We start from the raw sequence: 23,104 nt of genomic DNA, 5'->3' as shown, positions 1-23,104 counted from the left end.
ACTTACCAGAGTCTGTACAATGGCATGATTGGTTGCGTTCATATGGGCGTTGAGTGGGAACGAGCACTCCCCATCACAGTAGTTGGCTGCGTAGCCCTTTGGAGCGATTATCCAGTCCTTTTTAGGAAACAAACAGAACGTGATTCAAATGAAAAAGTTGCCAACTCGTACAGACAACTGCATGCAATTAAGAGCAGCTGAAAATTTTCCACTAACTTGTTTCTTGAGGGTGAAAATGTGTTTTCACTGAAACTGTTAGAGTTTGGGGTTTGTTTTTTTTTTTTTTCCCATGGACACACTGATTTTAATGTCAAAGAATGGCGCACATCTATGCACAGCCTAACTGCCATGAACTAAAAGAGTTTTATTCCTAAAACTGTTGGTGGGTTGCCTTGTGGGGATTGTGGTTTGGATGTCTTTATGTTCCAATGTTTCCTGCAGGTTAGGCCCTCTGGCTGAACTAACTTTCCTAGGTTGTCACAGCCTCAGCTGGTGTCTCCTCCCAGAGAAAATCATGTATGTGCATGCGTGTGAGTGCACACAAGCGCAGTTCAACCAGGGAGCTCCAGACCAGGAACATACAACGCTGGTGTGGTGCCTCACAAACACTCTACCTTCTACACTGTTACACAGGGACACTAAGCTGCTAAGGCCATTGTGGGAAGTTCTAGCTGCAGAATGGCTTTTCCACCTCTGCCAGGCTCCTAAAGGAGGGGCAGGGCAGGCAGCCTCAGCTGCATGTGCAAGCAGGTGGCCCCGGTGGCAATCTGAGTGCCATGCTGTTGTGGAAGAAGGCGACTCTTCACCAAAGGGCTAATAAAAAGAATTCAGCTTCTCTGCTGCTAACACAAAAGAGTCAAAGGTAAATTAAAAGCATCACCAATTAGCAGGAGAGATTTCGCCTGCCTTGGTGTTGGGCTCTGCAGGTCGCCCTGCAGAAGGACATACTGGTGCACTTCACATGCTTGTAATTCTTAGACGATTTCACCTTCACATGACAACAACTACCTGGGTTAGCTTGAATTTTGCTACAGCAGTTTTGCTAACATGAGGATGCTGGGGCATAGCAAAACCACCCCTTCATTTTACTGTACTATCTATCTCACCCATAATTTGCTCCTGGTAAACCAAGCTCCTTTTCATAAGACAGTCACTCTCCTGCTACAGAAGCCAGTAGAGACCGTGTAATTAAATTTGTGGTTTAATGTGGTAAAAGAATAAGGGAAGTGCTCTGCTAAAAAAATGGATGCTAGAAAATTGATGGATGTTCTGAGGGAGATAGCAGTGCCCAGCAACTGCAGGGGGCTGCTGCCCTGCCTCCATCATCTCCCTACAACAAGTAGGATCTGGATTCCACCTCCTGCAAAGACCCCTGCTGGTCTGTGGCCTTCCTTTGGCAGCATCTTACCTTGCTCAAGCCTGCAACTAGAAAGGTGAAGGCAGTGCCTTCGAGACTGTGAACTTCACAACTGGAACACGCTTCCTGCCTGGAAGGGGGGCAGGTGAGCTAAGGAGGAGGTGGAAAGTCTGTGCACAAGTAAAGAGAAAAGCCACTAACAAGTAATGGGGAACAGAGTCAGCATGCAGCCACAGTTGTGGACTTGCCACAGCTAGTCAACTTCAGGGCTGAAGTTGACATAAACTACAAAATATGCTGCTGTCCCATTAGCTGGGAGAGAACTTTCATCTGCAGGGTAATGCAGAAGCAGTGGGGGCAGCCCTGGCATCCTGAATTATAATCTGGTGAAAACATCAGCTGATAGAAGTGGGACCTCCCTCACAAAAGTGCTGAATGAAAGAATAATAAAAAAAAAAATTTTAAAAAGAGAAGCTGAGGGCATTCTTTGAAAAGTGATGTTTGATGACACTATGGCCTAGTGCTAAGTAACTTACTCTAAACAACTCTCTGGCCTCACGGTGTTGCAACTAAACCCAATCTTTGTCCACCTACTGCAGCCAGTGCTAATTGTGGGGCAGGGGTGGAGGATTACAACACAATGGCCAAGGTTAAAATTAGGCTGATCACTAGAAAAAACTTAATTTGGTTAAAATCACTGCTTAACACCAGATTTTTTTCTTATTGTTAGAGGTACACAGATATGAGCCCTTGCCCGTACTGTGACTCCCATGAGTGACAGAGAATGACTGTATACTTGAATCTCATAAAGTATCAAGCTTCCTCTGGATCTTATCAAATGTCACAACTATCAATATTTATTTGCCCTTCCCTGTGACTGGTTTTAGTGAGGAGGCACAAGGGACATTTTAAAGCATAATGGCAGCCTCGAGTGGAATTACCGTGACACTGTTTAGATAACATTTCATAACAAAATGTCTAGTTTACCCAGCGAGAAACATCACACACCTGCCATCCCAAGTCTTGGAAGCTAACGTAAAGCTCATGCTTTCTGCACGCTGTTTTTAAGTCACTGCTGTTGTAATCTGTTAAAAGAAAAAGAACAAACCAGGAATTTAGAAAATAAAACAGGCAGAGCATCCCTGGAGGGCACAGCTGGCCAGATGTGTGCTCACTGCAGGCTCAGCAGCGAGAAACGGTGAGCTCCCTTAGCAGCTAAAAGGATAAGAGTGTTGTGGGACATCCAAAGCAAGGCTGAAGCTTTTAAGACGCCTATGGGAATAGAGGCACCCAAGTAACAGTGACTTAGTTATAATTCCTTCAGCTGCCTTTAATAACTTGACAAGCACTGCTTGTAAAACACTTCCAGTAAAATGACTTCTTAAATCTACTCCTTCAGCCTGACACAGGCTGCATCCCTGCTGGGTGCTCAAACTCGCCCCGCTTCCTCGGCTGCGGTTTCCGACGTGTGCCGCCCTTGGTGGCAGGCTCAAAACGGACACACTTACCAAGAGAATTAAAACCTCAGAAAGGTTAATCATCACCTTGTGCCCCTGTACCAGTTAGCAGAAGTCCTTAAACAGCTAAGATGTCCCATAGGCAGGAAAGACATGTCCCTGTCCCTCCCTCTGCCTTACCCCCAGCCTGCCCCAGACATCATGCATGGCTCCATGCACCACCTCCAGTCTTGGACCTTTACAAGCCATGCTCTGAAAAACAAGTTTCTCCTTCCTATAACCCGCTCATCTGCAGATGACACAGGATTTGACACACTCTCAACGTTAACTTGCCCCTTAGTGCCCATACTGCACGGAAGAGTGGGGGCGCAGGGTGCAAAGCCCTGACCAGAGAGCTTTCCCCTTGCCGTGGTGCAACGTACAAGGATGTTTTGACCACGCAGGAGCTGCTCCCAATGACTCTACAAAATGCAACGTTTGACAGCGAGTAGAATTTCCCACTTATATTTGGAAAGAGAGGTGGCTCTGCACGCGAACACCTGGAACCGCAGCAAGCAGAGGAGCTGAGCCGTGACAGAGGGGCCTTTCACCCCCAGGTGGCTGCACAAATCCAGCCTTGATGGGTGGTGGCTGATTTCGTCATGCCTTGGGCGGCTGCTGGACCTCAGCATGGCAGCCACAGAAACCACCTTCGCAGCGGGGCGGCTTGGCCACTGGCTATGGCTGCCAAACCCGTGCTTCACGCCCGATGGGAAGCACAAGAGAGAGATGGTGACAAATATGGTCGAGCAGCGTGGGAGCCCAGGTCCCCATCCGTGCAGTGACACATGTGCGCTTGTCCCAGAGCTGGACCCAGATAGGCCGTGTTTTCCTCTGGTGCCATACCCCCAGGGGCCTCCTCTCCTCTCACACGCCTCATTTGTGAGTAAAGACGCATCTGCGGCCGTCAGCAGGCAGATGCCACACGCTGATGCGTCTGCCTCCCACTGCCCTGGGCCTTTCAGCTAACCAGCCCCCCGCTGGCGCCCCTAACACGGCTTGAAAGGGCACCCTCCCAGCGTCGCTTTCCCCAAATGCAGCAGCTGGGATAGAAAAATATTTTTAGTGACTTTTTCCTTGGCTCTGAATAAGCCTTTCTTTTTCTTTCCTCCACCACCCCCCCCCCCTCAAAGTTTGGGAACTACAAATGCAAATATTTATTCAAAAGAAAAACTATAATACTAAAAGCACATCCAACTGACATTAGGGCAGCACAGCATTACAGCTGGGTACAGTTAACACTACAGTCTGAAAAAACCCCTACACCTCAAACCTAGCCTCCAAACCACCAAAGATTAGAGAGTTGTTTTTAGAAGCAGTTTGGGTTTTAAACTTCAAGGATTGCATTTCAGACTTTCAATAGCTTCACTTCAATCACGGATTTAATCAGGTGAGCAGAGCTGGTTAACAGCCTGCTGCAGCATAAACATTCGCTCTTTCAGGAGCACTCGATAGCAAGGACGGAGGCGAGTCTCCGTCCCCAGACATACCCAGTAGAAACCAGGGTGTGGTGGGTTTTTTTCAGATGAAGCTTTTCAGTCCTGGCTCAGCCCAGGAGCAAATTTCTAGCAGTAGATGTTTCCAAACGATCTGGTCTTAACGAGGGAAAAAAATGAGCAGAAGATACTTTTAGTGGTCAAGGGCTTTCATTTAAGTACCTGAAAACACAACTTCATTGTTCTTCAATGGGAAATACATTGTTTGCTTAGGGGAAAACCATCTGTATTTGATAGGGAGTTACAGTGGAGTTGATTATTCACAACTGAGTAGGCAGAATGATGATATGTTCCAAATCCAGCTACAACTTACCCAAATCAGCGACAGGAAAGGGGAGAAGGCAAGGGAGGCAGAGAAAACAGGAGTGGGAAGGAAGGCTGTGAGCAATCACAAGTTTAAGAAAACACAGGGGGAAAAAAAGAGCTGCTTAACAAGCTACATGAAGCAGAACATGTTATGAACATGTCCTCTCTCACACTGCCTGAAATTGGCCCTTAAAAATGCATCACTGGTTGGAGTCGCCCAATTCACACTCTGCATTGAGTGCTGGCTACTCTCCACCCAAGGTAGATGCAGACAGCTCTATCTCCTCACTTGCCCAAACTCGGCCTTCACTTTTTAAAATGCCAACATATTAAACATCCCCTCTCATGCGATCTGCTTCTTCCTCCGTTTAACCTTCACCCCAAGCTCCCCAACCCTCTATTCTTGTTACATGTTTGTCTACCATGTCTACTTTATGGAATCTACTTTAGCCCAACTTCAGAGATGTTACAAACCTTTAATGAACCTTTAGCAGTGGCTTTCTGAATTGGCAAAAAAAGATGCAACAGTACATAATAACAATCCGTTCCCTATGGTTTGGGGCTTGGCATAAGCCCTAGAGCCACGTACATTGGACATACATCCAATTATGGACCTGAAAAAGAGGAATCCATACAGTAAAGGGTTTCTGGCAGTGAGCTAAAGCTCACTGAGCTACTGAAGCTGGGCTCCACGACACATTTTCTCCAAAGCCTGGAAAGCAGTATCATCAACCCAAGTCCAGCATGCTCAGCTGTTTTAGCCCAAATTGCCATTTGAGGTGGTTCACAGTGCAAGATCCAATTGCCAAAAGGCAACAGGGTCCACGTCCCTTCCTGCCAGCCCTGCAGCAGGGAGCCAGGAGGGCCAAGAGGCAGCCTGCAGTGGGGGGACGCTGCAAACAACCGCCGCGGAGCCAGCTTATGCTGCCACGACACAATTTGCAAAGATTGTTTGCCAGAGACCTTCAAAATCTCTGTGAGTTTAGAGAGCTGCTTTGGGAGCTCCTATAGGCTCATTGTGGGTTTAGCAAAATTGTCTATTTTTTTCTCCTGAATGTACCAATTCAGAAACACTAGCTTGGCATTTACAAGGCACTGCATTTAATCACACTGCAAACTATTTTGTCTAAAACAGAGATTTAAAAAACCCCAAACCCCTAGTTCTGCACTTAAAAATAACTTTCAGGGCAGTGCAGTTAAAACAGCACAGTTAAGATGGCTTGTCTCTGTGGCTTGTTTGCACTGAACATTTTCTGCCTTCACCAGAACCCAAGTCTGACTTTCTGCGAGCACAGATGTTTCTCTTAAGGCTGGACACTGGCGTTTGTGTTGCTGAAAGGGGAGAGAGAATAGCCTGACCCTAATGATCTTTCTCCTACAGATACTTATGCGCCCACCTTAGATTTCCTATAACCTCTCCCACATTAAGTGCTGGCAAAGAATATATAAATATTTACTAAGGTCGATCCGTCTGAGAACACCCTTGCTGCTCCCAAGGTGCCAGCTTACCAAATTCCACACGGTAATTAATTGCTTCTGTGATTCAAAATAGCTTTGACAGAGGTCTCCAAGGCCAGCCCCTTCTTCTTGGTGTTTGACTTTGGTGATTTGTCTGGATAAAGCCGGTGTAAACTGATCACACAGTTAATAACAGCCCACTTCACATGAAAGCGATCTGCTTGGGTGGGAAGAAGGGAAGATGTCGGGCTGATGTGGACCCGCATGTGAAGGTACATACAGAAATGCCAGCCACACCATTCCGGTCTGCATCCGATCACTCTACTAAGGGGAAGATTGGCTGCGAGATAATGATGTTTATTAACAAGACCCTTGCCACCACGACAGCATTTGGCCTTATTTGTCTTCAGTGCTTGTGCGTGCTGCCCTCTGTAGTATTTGATTCCTGTACACGTGGGGAAATCTGCCTGGTGCCGTACATGTCTGCTGGAAGGAGAGGCTGCTTTGAGGGCCCCTCCATTTCTCATGGAGCACCACACACCACTCCCAGAGATGGCTTGAAGAGAAGGACTTGGAAAGGGGTGTTGCATGAGGTTCCACTCAGAGCAGCAAGTGCAGTCTGAAGTCAGACATTTAAATGCAACTCTGTCCATAAGGAGGGGCTGATGGGAAGGGATGTGCCTGAAGGCTGACTCGCAGAAGAGGACAGTTATCGCCGCTGGGCAAGAAGACAGCCCCATACAGAAACCGTAAGTCACAGAGGAGCTGGCTGTATGGCAGAAAAGTCCTTAGGCTTGAGGGTCACCATCTGTTACACTGAAGAGAGTCCTCATCTCTTCAGGTTAACTAGAGAGTCAGCCTGGAGCCTGAGCTAAACCCACCACAAGACATGGCTGAGCTAGGGCCTCCAGATCTTGCAGACAACAGCAAAGAAACACCTGCACGCTCCTCCCACCCACCTTGTTCCTCCATGTCCTGGGCAGAGCTGGCATATGATATTCTGTCTCAACAGACGAAAATACTTCCTTTTCTTCCTGTTCATCCTCCTTCTGCAGAAGAACTGAGCTTGGCTCCAGGAATGCAATGACGCAGGACTCTGTGTCAAAGCCGTTTATAACCATGGGGGTTACTCAGTTCTGCTTTATATAAGCCAGTCATAATTACATGTTTATAATACAGGGAAATGAGCATTCTTGGCAAAAAAATACAGACCATTGAGATTCTTATGCCATAGCCATAACCTTAGCATCTGAGCACTTGGTACTGACTGCAGGACAACTGCACATCAAAGGGAGCACAGCAGGGTCCCAATCCCACACGTAGCAGCATGCCTTCACGTAACCCGCCCCCGCTCACCAGATCCAGTACCAGCCCAGCAGCACACTTCACGTGCTCCAAACTGCAGAACTTGAAATGCTTTCCATATTTAGATAGCAAATGGGGCTTTTTAAAACATACTGCCCCAACCCAACTCAGAGCATCTTTTGGGAAAGGGGTTCATTTTTGAACTGAAGAAAGAAAACCATGTGTATTCACTAATATAGAGGAAGGAAGGTTCAATCTCCAAAAAAACATCAACGCCAGCCAGCTGCCTTGCTCTCCAGGAGAGAAACTGCCCTCAAGCCCTGATAGTGGCAATCCTGGTTTGGGGAAGAGCACAGACCAAAAATCTGACAAGACGTAAGACACAGTGAGAGAGGAAGATGCACAGGCAGGGAGATGCACAGGGAGGATCGCAGCATCCCAGTTCTGCACCTGCTTTGGGTCCAGATGCATCAGGGCACCCTTGGGAGAGCAAGGCAGCCTTCAGGCTAACCCCCAGGCTCGCCTCCTGCTTCATCCTGGGGCGAACACTTCCCCAGCCTTGCCATGCATCATCGGAGCATGGATGCAGGAACCCACACAACTAAAAAGGAAGAAATCCCTGTGATCTCTTTAACGCTAAAAATGTGTATCAGTCATTGGTGCCTCTTGGGCTATTAAATCAACCACTTCTTAAGCGGTTAAAGAGAACAGAGTCTAAGAGTGTCACACTTAGGAAAATAAGCTGATGTAGTCTCTCATTTCTAAACACAGAAACCAACCAAACATACATCTTAACTTTAAATTCCCCTCCTTTCGCCTGCCTTAAATCCACAAAGGCTCAACTATACCTTGTTGACTACTAAACTGCCAAATTCCAGGTTTTAAATTAAAGCTGGCTTTGAGCTAGAAGAGCTCAAAAAAGCCATTGAGACCACAGAATGACAAGCTATTTTTGAGCTTTTTGTCATTTTATAATTTTACAACCTGATGTGTGGTGCAGTCTAGAAAGCAGCAATGTAAAAATGGCCCTTTTTGCCCAATATACCTGCTCCCTCTGGAGCTTTGAGTCACATCGCCTGATTTAATAGTAGCAAAAACTTGTTTTTAGCACTGCAAAGCTTGTAGACCTGGGGAGAGAAAGTTGGAACCTATCCTGATTCACACCGAACCAAGTCCCACACTTGCACAGCACAGTCCGGGAACCCACAGCCACGCTGCAGCGTGCACCATGAGGACAGGCAACAGCCATTAGTGCCCAACTGCTGCTGGCAAGTCCATCGCCACACTAGGCTGGAGCACTAGGGCTGCATCGGCACACGTCCATGCCCAAAGGCTGGGTGCCAGCCCTGGAGGGGCTCCCAACCTGGCTCAGGCTCCCTGCAGGCTCTCAGTGCCATGGCCAGCACGGGGCCACCTCAAGTGCAGGACAGTTCACCCACAACCCAAGCATGCAAGAGCAGGGGACAGCCTACAGATTCACATGGCTAAGTTTCAACAATGCTGGCTCATCTCCCTGTGCTGTGTCTGGACATAGACTAAAAAAATACAGCTGCCTCTCTTCCTTGGGGTATAGTCATTTCTGGACATGGGAAAAGCAAGGATCCTATTGGAAATGAAGGGGGCAGCATAAGCAAATTAATCTAGTAACTTGGAATGGGCTGAAATGTTTGAGAGGAAGAAGGTACTAAATGAATGAAGGACTTGTAGCACTGTGACGCAGGGCAGAGTGCCTGGAAAACAGACAAGATTTAGAAGACAGGACACTCTCAATTTTTGTCAAAATGTAAGTTATCCTATTGTCCCACCAGCCCTTAACAGCAGTCACAAGGCTGCTGTACAACACCTGCAACATGCAACCCTTCCACAGCAAACAGCAAGCCTCTCTGCCTGCCAGAAAATGCACTTCACCGTGTATATACACTGTTGTTCTCATAAGGGAAAAAAAAAAAAAGATCTTGTGCTGTTCTACCAGAGTTTTTCCAAAGAAAACTGAAAGAGGACTCTGCTGGAAATGCATATGTGCAATACCATAAATCTCAGCGTACACAGGGATGGAATCTTTTAAATATTGCATTTCACATGGCATAATTCTAGGCAAATACTGCGTGGCAAGCAACCTACAAGCACAGGAGTCAGGATTAGAACACCTCACCCCCCTGAATTCAATGGCTGTGACTTCACATGGGGGTCTGGACTCCACGCTGGATTCAAGAGGACTCCTGTAAGTCTCATTATGTGAGACCCCCTCTTCCATCCCCTTGCAGATGTAGCCTGTCCCCCCAAGGAAGAGCATCCCACCTCACAACCACCTTCTTGCTTCTTCACTCCAAACCAAATAGAAATATTACAAGAAGTCATCCCAGCTTGTGTTGCATGATTACCTGTGACACTAGACACCCTTGAAACATCCTGTGCCTGGGTCGAGCGGTTTCGACTCTGTTGCCTGCGCCTGCTCGTTGCTGACCTAGTGGTCCGTACATGAACTTCACTCACTTTGAAGAAGGCCACCATGAAAGGCTGTTTGTCGTAAGGGCCATCTCGGCCTATAAGGCCTGCCTCTCTAGGATTTACACTGAAACCTTCAAACCAAAGAGAAAAGTGAGTGTTAGAGAAATGGTGCAGTTGGAGTGCTCCTTCTAGCATTGTGGCAGCCCCATAAGCAGTGTTTCCTTTCTTCTTGCTCACACTCTTCTTTAATCACTAAACATTCCCCTCCTGCCACAATGACTTATGGACATTTTTACAACAGTACCCCATCCATCCTGGACTCTTTGGTACCCCTATGGCATCTCTACTCCAGTTTAGGCATTGAAGATACAGATAGATATATAAAACACAAAGCCCAGATGTGTCACAAAATCAGTTCTGCTGCCCGTGAAACACAAGAAGCAGAGATGAGATTAGGAGACCTCGAGGGAAAGCAGAGGGCAAAGAGATGGGGTACTTTTGTCAGGAGCACAGGGACAAGCTCTCAGCCCATCTGGGGAGCTGGAGGCTGGCACTAACATTTCCTCAGGGAGAACAGTGGACTGCCCCTCTGGTCTCACTTGGCCCCACAGGTGTACCAAACCCCAGCATGAAGAAAACATAAGGTTGGAGACTGGTTCCTATAGACGACAGGTATCACTGTCATCTTTTAGTCACCTTCTGCTCATCTAGATCCTCTCCTTCCCTACCGCTTATCTTCCAGCACTTAATTTCATGTTCTTTTGTAGTCTCTTCTCTCCTTTTCCCCCTTTCAAAGTTTCTGTGGGCTGTGAAATGCTATCACCACAGCTGCCCTCAGAGGGACCAGCCCCACACAGCAACCACATCACTTCTCCAGCGCAGGGCTCCCACCTCAGGTTTGATGAGATCCGAGCGGCAATGGCAGCTGCATCAGCCAGGAGGGCTGCTGTAAGCCTACATGGGGAGGTGCATACCCATACACCTGCCCTCTTCTCTTCCTCTCACCCCTAAACCTCCCCCCACCTGGGATCCCAGCTCCATGCCCTCTTCCATCTCCAACCAAGGAACTGGGGCCCTACCCCAGCCTGCCTCCACCAGCTCATCTTGGTACTGTTCAGGTACACCTGACCTCACTCATGGGGAAAGACATGTCCATCATGGGACAGCCAAGAACTGACAGCCCTCAATCTGTGCCCTCAGACACCTTGCTCATGGTGTTGGCTACAGCTGCCTACAAAGGCAGGGTGCTCACCCCCCACATCACATCTGGACTCTGTTAGCATCAATTCTAGACAGTATGCAAGAGACTTGTGAGGTGACTTGTATTAACTGGCCCGTAACCTACCATCCTGGGTCACCACGCTCAGCTGCAGTCCCATGTTGTGCTGAGGGTTCATCACCCACATGTTACTGGTGGCAGTGACATCAAACTCCAGCCAGCCCTCCTCCGAGGCCCACACTGCCCGCGTGTCCAGCAGAAACAGGTCAGAGGCCCTGCAAAGGAGAAGCAGAATGACAAGGCTGTGATATCTGGGATTTTCTCCCCTGGCTTTTACTGTTACAGAAACAAAACCTGAAATTGTTAAAAGTGATGTTAGCAGCTAACCACAACACCCAAAATCTGCCTGTTTGTATCCAGAGTTTTGCCATGAGATGCACATGCTTCTGTATGCAAAATTCAGGATTACAAAGGTTTTTTCACCATCTTCTATGCTGGAGAAAAGCAATCCTACTTCTCAGGTCTGTCCGTTTCTCCACCGGCAAGGGAGATCATCTTCCTGAAGAGTGTAATGCTAGCCCTGGCAGGACAGTGATCAAACTACAGGCACTTCCAGGCATTCAATGGCTTCTGTCAAAGGGGTTTCATGGTTTCAGCCCACCTTCCACAACACAAACTTACCACAATTGACCAAAACAAAAAATAAAGATCAACTAACAGGACAAGCATCAAACAGGGAAGGAAAATGAACCTCTAAAGACCTCTAAAGACATTTTCTGACGCTTATCACCAGGGATTAGAGCACCTTGTTCCAAGGCGCTTGGTACTGGGTCTGCTTCATGGCTTCAGCTTCAAATGCTATCAAGTCTATACCTTTTTTGCAGCATCAAATGCCCACCGAAACTCAGTTCACTGCAATCAGCTGGGGAAGCACACAGAGAAATTCCATGTACATTTTCTCACTGTATTATAGACATAACTTTCCTGTGCAAGAGACCTACAATTCCTATCCTTAAGCTGTGGCCATCATCACAAAATGGATACCAGGTGTCAATCCCATCTTCATCTGTATTCTCCTCCTGGATTTCTTTTTCTAACAATAACTCAATGGAAATGAGAAAACAGGGTACCTGTCCCTTCCACCCATCAAAGGTTAACTTCAGAAAAAAACATTTTGATTGAGTTACATTTTATTTTTGGCCAACTGCTATGTCATACTGCCCAGCAGCTTGGTTTGCATGAGATCACACATGGAAAAATAAGCACTTAAGTATATTAGGGCTCCTAGTGCAGCTATTTTTTACAGAGTGGAGGCTTTCCTCCGCCTTGCTGGTAGCCGCACACTCTGTGGTTGACTCAGCAGCCTTTCCCACAGGAGTCTTTGCCACTGCTCCTCCAATGGGAAGAGGATTCAGGAACAACTCTGACCTTCACCTCCAACAGCAGTGAGTGGCTGGGGCTAGCCAGCTGCTACATGTTTTGGAAACCTTGAGGTTGAAAGATTTGGGCTTTCCCAGGAAGAGTATATAAACCAAAGTGTTGCTTAAAGGAGACTGCAAACAGCAGCTGCAGCTGAGACCACTCTTCCCCTCTTCAGGTTTAAGAGAGGAATGAACTGCTAGATCATTCCAACCTCTGAGTACGACTTACACATTGGTCCTCTCCAATGACTGAAATGGATGATATCTGAAAAGGGGTTTTCCTAGTTCTGACCTTCCCCCTCACGCCAATTGCTTTTTGATCTCCTGTCCCACCTCCCCCTCCTCTAAGTGCCATACTTTCACCGGCACTCACCTACTCCAGACAATGTCCCACTGGAGCCTCCAGACTAGAGTAACTTTGGTGTTATGTCCCCCCAAACCAAACATGTCTGGCTGCAGAGTCACTGGGAACTCTGTAAGAGCAAACTCTCATGAACACTCAACTACATGGGATTAGTAGGGTCTGCAAAAACATGAAGAGGAGGCTCAGAGTCTATATTCCCATTGCCTTATACTTTGGGAAGACACTCGCACATCAGAGAGCTGTAAAGCCTGAAAGGATCACATGGCATCTTCTAGCCCATTCCCCTGAACTCCAGGCAGGATCATCTACACCCACGTCGCTCCTGAGAGATGTTAGCCTAGCCTGATCTTATAGATTTCCAGCCTCAGGAACTCCACCATCTTTCCAGTAAATTGAATGGGTTTCACTTGAAGCACTTTTTTTTTTTTTTTTCCTCCATAATATCTAACAAATGCCACAATTTCCCCTTCTTATGAAAACATCATCTTCAGTCTTTCCTTGCAAGCCATGTTTAATAGACACTGACTATTCTCATTGCTCTTTATAGACCAAATTTACATCAAGATCTCACTGATGCTGAGTACATGGAAGGATAATCTTGATGCGTCTCATAAACTATGCCTCTACTCATATATCTCAGAATATGATTTTGGCTTCTTCATAAAACTCGAGTTAACTCATCGTCACCTTGTGATCCACTATAATCCTTAGATTCGTGCTGCTGAATTGCAAAGGACGCAGTCACTTCCTAGGGTGTATTTACACCATTGATTTTTCATGTTCAAATGCAATTCTTCTTTCTACCAAATCATACCTTCTTCCCCCAGATTGAACCTCCAACATTATTACTTAAAATACAGACTTGCCTTCCAGTGGGTCTTCCCCATCTTAGTGTCCTTCACAAATGTAACGAGCAAACTGCCTGACCGAGGTACAATTCTACCAAATGAGAATGGTCCACCTTATCCCAGTATGTCACACTCACTGTGGAAAGATTTCAACTCCTTTGTAAAATGTAGAAAATGAACAACTGGGATTTCCAAACCAGTTAACTCTTTGCAAAAATTTTCATACAGGACTGGTTTTCAATCAGCTCTGCTATTCAACTGACTTTTGCATTGTTCGACCAGATGAAGCCAACACTGAAGGTTAACCCCACAGGTATTGTAGGTCATAGTAGTAATGCTAGCAGGTAACACATCCAATTACTTTCTGCTAAAGCCTGTTTTCAATTAATGTTTGTCACCCAAATCTCATAAGGCTGCACAAAATTGTATATAATTTCTTACCGGTTTTGGTTTTGGCATGAAGGTTTTAAAAAAAAATTCAGTCACCTATTTCCAAAGACAAAGTTAGGAAAAAAAAAATTTACTCACATAAAAAAGAATTCCAACTATTTAACTGAGAGTCTTTAACCACTCCTTTATTTTTTCAGAATAGAAATGTTGTACGTCCTTCCTCCTTTAAGAAAATCACCTGAAATTTGGCCAAGCAGTAAGTGCTTGAAAATTGCTGCTCACACAGGCTCAACAGAGATTCAGAGGTTAGCAACAAAATCCTTTGGACTTTTTGTAAACAGGGAACATATTCTCCCCTCCTTTCCCTGTTGGTAAACCAAACACCATGTATCACCTGAGGGGAATCTGCTCTTCCCTACAGCCACATGGCTGAGAATACATGTCCTTGATACTCCTGAAAAAAAGCAGTACGATGTCTGATCTTGGAAGGGAGACTGTGAGATCTCCCAGGCTGGCCCCAGGTGGAAGGAAAAGAATATCTAATTAGATGGCAATGGGTGAAGGAGTTGCTGCAGTTGTGGGGGACACATGGACATACAAGGACTAGATTAAGAGACCTGGATAAAAGAAGTCATCTGCAAAGAAAAGGGAGTAGAAAGTACCCATGGCCACCACACCTCTGTGAATCAGGCTCATTATTTCTAACTCAGCATCCCTCTGCTTCTAGAAGTAGCTGGGAAACTGCCGGCATCTTCCAGCACCGATGGCTCGCAGAAGGCTATATAACCTGCTACTGCTGCCATTTGCAGCAACACAGCTGCCAACAAACATGGTGACAGATGACAGTGATGTGAATCTCACACTTCCAGTCCTGTCCCAGTTTTCACAGTGAAATGCAGAGACACAACTGGATTTATTTTCTTTCCCCCAGTTCTGCTTTCTGAAGATGGTGGAAAACATTTATGCCATTCCTCTCCCACTAGGGCTGCAAAAGACAGACAGGAAACACAAGAGCTAAAGCCGCTCCATAGCCTTATTACCACTCCTGATGCTGGACTGCTGGCTGATTTTGACATCAGTGTTTGCTTAGCAGGTCCACACTCTACGGCCCTACCTGTTGCAAAAGTTGGAGCGCCCACAGCAGATGAGCAGGGGATTCTTGCAAGCCAAAGGGTGGTGCTGGAGAAAGGAAAAAAACATCTGAAAGTGGCAACTAAACCTAGTGGAGAGAGTTGACCCTCAACAGTATATGCATCAGCTTCTCATCTGCACGAAGAGAACAATGCCACTAGCTTTGCCTTATAGCCATGTCAAAAAAAAAAAAAAAAAAAGGAATAGCTCAGGAAACAGTCAGATAACATACTGAAGAGTGCTACACACAAGTAGCTGCAAGTCCATAGTCAAAGCAAAACCTGAAGAGTGGACAAGAAGGTGAGAAAAGATCATATACCGAGCAAGTCGCATGAATCAGAGTATTGAATTTCTAGTCATTAAGTGATGACATTGATACTGTGCAGTGAGGCGGGCAGTGGCCTTCCAACAGAAAGCATGCACCCGTGTACATGGTCACATTAATGGAAGAATATCCAAACACTTCAGCATTTGAGAATAACAAAGGCAAGACAGGACCTGAGGGAAACAGGAAGGAAGCATGAAGAATGGGAAAAGCTAGAAAAAGAAAGGCTGGAAGAAATGCATGAACCAGTAGCATTGAGCAGAGAGGAAGGAATATCTGCTCTCAGTACAGGCTGAAGAAAGCAGAGCCAGTCTAGAGGTTTCATGCCCAAACAACCCTGCATGTCAAGGACATCACAGAACCTCTGGCACCTGCACCGCAGGACTTTCAAATTCAGTGTACAGAAGATAAATTTCATCACCAAAAGAGGCAGCTTCTTAACATCCCCTGTGTCTAAAACTGCCTCTGGGTTTTTATACAGCTACTGTCGTGTCATTGTCACTATGGTGCCTGACAGTCTCATCTGTATTTTCAGTGTGCTTAACCATCTGGATGAGTTCAGTTAATGATTTCCTTAATAAGGTTGCTGCAGGCATAATATGCATTAACTTCAGATTATTAAAGGGAAGCAAGTGAATGGGAGAAACTGAGGCAGCAAGCTGAAACAACTTTCCTGAGACGAGAGAGGACATCAAATGGGAAGATGCAAGTTAGAGATTCCCACCTCAAAACAGGAGCTCTGTGTTCTGGATCAGGGCCCTAAAGTACGGTCTCAAGTCCCAAGAAATAAATGGAAGTGTTTCCATGGCCTTCAGAAGACTCTGAAGGAGGACTGAGAAGCAAAGGTCAACAGAGCAATCATAAGTGGCTGCAATAAACAGAAAAAGTACAGTTTACCAGAGAAATATGGCTTGTGTAATTCAGAAGGCAGGATTCAGCTCCAGTGTCCTCAGAGAAAGAGCTGATTTGTCAGATATAAATATCAAATATAGCTACTATTCTTAACGCCGGCATCCCAACCATGTACTCAGGGCATTTATAGGAGAAACAGCTTGCATTTAAGTTCAGTGCTTTTCCCTCTGCAAGATAAATATTTTGTTAGCTGAAACCTCTGTGTAAACCTTTCAACGAAATGTCTCTGGGTGTTAATTCTCTTTAATTGAACACTAATTAGATTAGAATTTAGTCAAATTAGTAACCAGGTCAAGTGGTTAATCTTAGTTACTATACTTAGTGAAATGTTCACATTAAAGTAATTTCTGTGTTCTGGGTACACATTACAACATGGAACTTTGCTACAGGAAAAACACCAAAGCTATAAAAAGCTAAATTTAAAGAAGCATCTGTTGAACTAGGTTTTTTACTTTCCCACCCTCCCTGGCCTTCTTTCCCCAACCAGGCAGAAGTTTTACCAGGGAGACAGTAAGAACAAACAGAAATCTCACCTTCAAAATGACCAAGTTAAAGGTCTCTTATTTTAATTACAGATCTTGGAACAACATTTTTGGCCCAACTTCAAAGCTCGCAATTACCCAGGTGTTTAAAGGATTGTTACGCATCAACAGCCATTTACCAAAGCATTAATTACTCTAAGTCTCTAAAACTTTCCTTAGCTGAACCTTTTTGTTTACTTTTCTTCAAAGACAAGTTGACATAATAGTCTAGACTGCCTAGCAGCAGTTTCTCAAAAGGGAATTTTGCACAGAAATGTGTGGGATTTACATTTTAATTAACACACTTTCTAAATACTCCTCTTCTGCAGATCTCAGGATCTGAGTCTTTAGTTTGCACTGACATCAACCTTCTGTAAAAATTATCCTGCGTATAGCAAGCTAGAAAGATTATTTGCTCTTATCCACTAACGATAGACTAATAACTGCACTCATAACTGACTCAGTCTTACAGAGCTGAACAGAGCTCCACATAGATAAAACTTTGAAATCATAGCCTTTCCAAACTCATAGATCCACCATCTTGCAGTAAATGTAAGTGCTACTTTGAATTTAAAAGTGTTTATTACTTCTAGAACAGACTGTATGTGGAGCTCACACAGCATGAGGTACTGTCAACAGATGCAGTACAAAACCTTAACAACTTAGTATGTCTAAATGACCATTACTCCAAAGACTTAAAAGCACCGTACAAAATTTAATCAGTAAGTGCTCACTTGTAGAGAGAGCCTCAGGCGGGAGAATGACAGCACCTGGAATGAGCTGCCACGGAAAGCAAAGCCTATCTCTATCATTTTATGAGAAGCAGTAAGCTGCTTTAAGACAGTTAAACTGAGCCTATCTGTGGGCCAGAGGACCAGGAGAGACATGCACATCCTATAAGAGCTCCTTATAAATGAGGAAGGAAATATCAAGAGTTGTCAACCTACAAATTAAGTTACTTCCAAGGTGAAATAGAAGACCAGCAACTGGGCACTAATTTGCAGGGATTGACCTTCACAGCTCTGAGGAATGAACATTTTACCAACAGTGAAAAAATAAAAAATCATCCCAAATCACAGGGATAGGAGATGTATTTCTCATTTCCTTGACTATGATTTAATGAGACTAAGGAGCATTCTAGCTGTAGTGATGGCTACACATCTCAGAGTATAAATGCAGTTTGAGGCATGAAGATGGGGGAGAGGGCAAAGGGGTAGTATCTCTGTCCTTTAAGAAAAGAAATAAGACACTGATATGGTATTCTTTAGCTTTGGTAGAAAAAGCCAGCTGGTTATGGAACTACTAAGTTTCATCCAGAGTAACTTTGACTTTTAAACTACTAAAAACCAGCCACCCTAAACCACAACAAATCACATACCCGCAGTGGGAGTTGAACTGAAATGCGGACAGAGGCTTCTCTATAGCATCATGGAAACAGCTCTATCATATACAAATATATGCACACTATATACAAATCTGCCCCCAACTTGAAACAGATTGATGCTAGCTTTGTCATTTGTATTACACAACCCATTTCAAAACCCAGTTGAGGACGGTTATTTATTTTCTAAGCTATAAACACTGCCGGCAAATCAATTTGCCCTTTAGATTAGAAGCTCGGATCGCATTTGTATAAATATCCTGTTGCAAAGAGGAAGACTTTATTACCACTATAACTGGCAGCTAAAAACCAACGAGTGCCTTAACCCTTAAGGAATTGTGTTCAGTAGAAGAACATACTCCCCAGCCAGTCGCTCTGCAGGGCATACCTATGTCCACACGTGTCTTATCATGTAGGAGGAATCTTTCTGCACATCAAGTCCTCATATCTCATTCTGGGTGCAAACGAAACTGTTTAATAAACTTTGACCATTAAGGTACCATATCTTCCTTTGATCACTAACACAGGCCACTGTTTTTCATAGATCAGTTGTTTGGACAGTGTAGGAGTGTTTTGAGGTCTGCATTAGCAGGATATTTACACTTGAAAACATACTGATGATCCAAACCAAGGACTAACATCTTTGATCAACCATAAACTACCTTACCTAGTCCTGACCTGACACCTCTCTGGGTGACAGCAAGGAAGTTTCGAGAAAGAAAAAGAAATTAATGAGCTGTTTCCAGGGACAAACTCATTTCTTCCCTTCCTTTGCGAAGGTCTCACTTATGTGGCAATCCACTCCCAAGAAGTTTCAGAAGTCACAGAGGACTGCTGGTCCTTCCACAAAATCAGCACCACACCTTAGAAACAAGCCCACGTCCACTGAAGGGAGGAGAGTTGAGGCTGTGCAGCTCCTGCCTGCTGAAACTAAATGCCCCCTCAACGGCCAAGGTGGGACAAGTACCTGGAAGCTGACACCACTTGTCTTCCTAAACTGGTGCTTTGGCAAATCTCCCCACTTTCTGCACACACCAAAGGAAAAAAATAAAAAAAATAAAAAAAATCCCACCCTAGCCTCCAAACCGCACAGTCTCTTAAACTTTGTGGGGGGTCAAAAGCTGAAGGGCAGCAGCATCCGGCAGACACATCCCCCATTCCCTCTCCCACCGTCAGCCCCTACAGCCCACAGCCTGTTTCAAAACCCAGAGTCATCCCCCTCAGAGCAAACCAGACGTCACCTCAGCCCTGTTTGGTGAAGCCTCTTCTTCACACAATCCAAAACGCGTACCTCTGCGGCTGGCCACAAGCTTGACCCATCCTGAGAATTTCATTAATCAATCCGCAGTATCCCACTGACAACACCAGCAGTTTGTGTTATGACAAAATGTGACCGTTAACTGCAGTTTCATTAGAAAACAAAAGCCTAGTTTCTAGGCACTATTTTTTTACCTTACGAAAGGGTGGAAGGAATGGGGAGATGAAAATATTACTGACACAATTGAGTCAGTATTAAAAATGTTTTCTTTTTTAAGAGAGAATGTACTTAGCCCACACTGTCCTCAACGTGCATTTCACTGCCTGGAGTGTCCACGAGTATAATTTTCATATTTCTGATGGCTTTGAAGAAGGAGAGGGTTAAATTTCTCCCCAAAGGTTTTATGCTATTTCAGTGGCATTGATCTCTGATCGTTCGCAGTCTATCGCATACACCCCTGTCTAGGAGACAGTCTTGAAAGGGCCCATATAATCCTTGCTTTTAGCTTTGTCTATGGTGGCAACAATCAGTTTGATAATTCAGTAACCAGTAGAAATTTAAGCCTCAGGCTTGGTTTTGTTTTTAGCCATCAGGGAACAGCCAGCAGTGCCTTGCGATTCCATGCAGCAGTGCGCACATCTGGGCTGGGAGTCACACGTTCATGCTGTTACTGTCCAGATGAGCTTTCTTTTTATTTTGCTCAATACTGAATTAAGCCACTTCATTACACTTAACTGGAGCCAAGAGATACTTTCAAACTCTGAGCTTTGGTGAAGATCTGCGTTTACGGAAGCTTTCTCTTGTCTCCTGCCCTCCCAAACTCATCTCTTTTGAGAGAAGCAGGCAGGTTTCTTTTTCTATACATTTTTTCCCTCAGAGGTGCATGCTACCTTTCTCTTGCAGACTGCTGGTTTAAATCCATACATGCCAGCTGCCCTGTTAAGAATTGCTTGAGCCTGAAAGTATTTTATTAGCTACCAATAATCGCCTCAGACAACTGTTAACCTCATAAAAGCCAAGATTAACATGGTGTCTTTGAACTTTCTCTGGAAATTGCCAATGTTGACTGCAGAAGCACCTTCTGTGGCCTTCAGAGATGAATTTTTCTGACCAGAAGGAATGTTTGTCAGCAGAACAACATGAAAAAAGGTACTATGTCAACTCCTGTTTCACCTGCTAGTTCACCCGCTAGACTTCAAGACCTGTACAGACTCTTCCTTATGTAATAAAATGTCATAAAACGTCAGGAAATATCAGGCTGTTATTCAAACCATTAGTCCAAAGGAAGTGTGACACAACTTTTTTTAGTTTGTTTTTTTTTAAGTCAAAGGCAGCTGTTATTTTCTGGCTCATAAGATGTCTGCTAAAATGCAACAGAAGCCTTAGAAATATTTAGCAAGTTCCTTCAAAAAATAGTGCTTTTTTTCTTGTAATTTAACCTTCCAGTGTTCTCAACAGGGAAAGAAAACATTATATACCAAATTAATCCACTGAGACAAAAGGGGGAGATAAAAGCACTTTGGATTCCCCACCCCCCCCACCCCCCAATAAAAGCAAGTAAGCATATTGCTGATCAAAAACCAAAGCCACTCAATGAATACAGCTCCTTAAGGCATACCAGAAGAATCTGAGGCATTTTTCCCTTCCATGCAGAGACATTAGTGAACAGCTAAATACTACGTTTCAGTGTTTGTTTTCAAGAATGTTTACAGACCAAAGTCCACCCAGGTCACCAAGGTGGCTGCATGTTTGAATCTGTAGCAGTAGTAGCCTGAGTCAGATCCTCAACTGAAGGTAACACTGACAAGCGGTAAGCAGCTTCTAGTATCTTATTTTAACTTTCAACATCTGCATATTTTTAATATATAGAGGACAATTACTATAGATGACAATATATATACACTTTTATATACAAATACATACAGAGAATATGTACATATGCACATATTTATACACAAGCACACATGTTTTCATATGTGCTTTTATATTTTACATGTAGATGAAAGAGTCCTTTAAGCTGACAGGAAAAAGGGTGGAAAAGGGCACATCCCTTTTACAGCTGCAAGAATCTGTGAGCCACATCTTGGCCACCTCTGCACAGATGTGACAAGTCCTGCAGACTCATCTGAAGCACAAGTTTCTTTAGCCAAACATCTCCCTCCTTCCCACCAGTAAAAATAAATAAATAAAGAAGAAAAAGAAACAAAAAGGGAGCTTTGAGGGACTGGATGAGTCAGAGGTTAGTAATGAACTACAGACACTCATCCCTGGGTCAGCGGTTCACGCCTAGCCCATGTCAGGAGGGACGGCGAATTGCTGGCAGTCTGGACCTAGAGGAAGCCTTTTTATGATTCCCAGTCCCAACGGCGGGATCCTCTCAGCACGGCCGCCAGCAGCGGCAGGAGGAACATGATGGAAGAGAACAGAAAGACCCGAAATACTCGCCAGCTCTGGAAAGAGACCACCCTGGTGATCCCCACCCGAGCTGCTGTCCCTGCTCTGCCTGTAGGGAGGTCTCTAGCACCCAGAGATGCTCAGCACGTGCAGATGCCAACATGCCCTGTGCCAGAGGACACGTGTCACAGCTCCACAGCACAATCTGATTTTGGCATGGTATTTGAAACAAAGATACAAAGTGCCAAGCATCATTGCTGCACACAGCCACTTTCAGAACAAAGAGTTTGCAAACTGGTTAAGAACAGGGTACATTAGGGGCCATATCCTGTACTTTATTCTCTTTCCCACAATGCTTTACTTGCTTACTCAGTTTACTCTGAAAAAATGTAATATACACATAGAAGTTGACAGTTCTACTCTGTGCCCTGCTTTGGTGACTGTTACAGAGCAGCGTATCAATCGTTTCCATAGATACTTGGCAGAGGTCTTCCTCCAGCCCAAGAGGTGGGATCTCTACTTGTGAAATCTAAAACAGACCAACACTCACCATTTTTCATTCAGTGTGGCTCTAAATGAACAATACAGCTAACATGTATGAGATCTGCATGACCGTCTGGACTTCCATCAGCTCTTCAAGTGAGCACTGATGTAACATCCTAACCAGCAAGCACATTACCCCAGGAGGTACTCCAGAAACCCACAATTCAAAGCACAAAGGGAACACTGATCTAAAACTAACAACTTCTTCCCCGTCACCTATATACCCAAGTACTTCTGTCCGTTTCCCTAGAGGCCACACTCCCCACAGACCAACTACTAGCTATCTGACATTGCCCTCACAACAGCAAATCATCACAGGCATGTCCACCCAAATGGTATCAACAGAAAGGCTGGCGAAAGAAGGACCAGAAAGGAAAACACCCAGGAAACCTTCACAGAGAAAAGAAATGGAGCTTTTTTTCAACACTGACATTTCTGATTTCTTTTTCTCTGCCTGCAGCAGAGGAACAGTTACAGTCTTGACACATTTCAGCAGAAGTAATGAAACACATTTGTACCACAGCATTACTC

The 23,104-nt window shown here is 45.0% G+C and overlaps 1 protein-coding gene across 1 annotated transcript in view; it reads right to left on the bottom strand.

The window, feature by feature from the left end:
• Positions 1-23,104, bottom strand: part of BMP6 (bone morphogenetic protein 6) — a 92,002-nt gene that overhangs the window by 1,741 nt on the left and 67,157 nt on the right. Inside the window, exons 3-6 of the mRNA XM_074828073.1 lie at positions 11,212-11,360; positions 9,800-9,997; positions 2,366-2,442; positions 7-117 (exon numbers count right to left, since the gene is read on the bottom strand). Coding sequence (XP_074684174.1) covers positions 7-117; positions 2,366-2,442; positions 9,800-9,997; positions 11,212-11,360 — 535 coding nt within the window. The remainder of the gene's footprint in view (positions 1-6; positions 118-2,365; positions 2,443-9,799; positions 9,998-11,211; positions 11,361-23,104) is intronic.

This window comes from Strix aluco, chromosome 1, assembly GCF_031877795.1.
Source record: "Strix aluco isolate bStrAlu1 chromosome 1, bStrAlu1.hap1, whole genome shotgun sequence".
NCBI lineage: Eukaryota > Metazoa > Chordata > Aves > Strigiformes > Strigidae > Strix > Strix aluco.
Note: the sequence above shows the minus strand (reverse complement) of the source record. Positions and strands in the feature narration are given on the sequence as shown.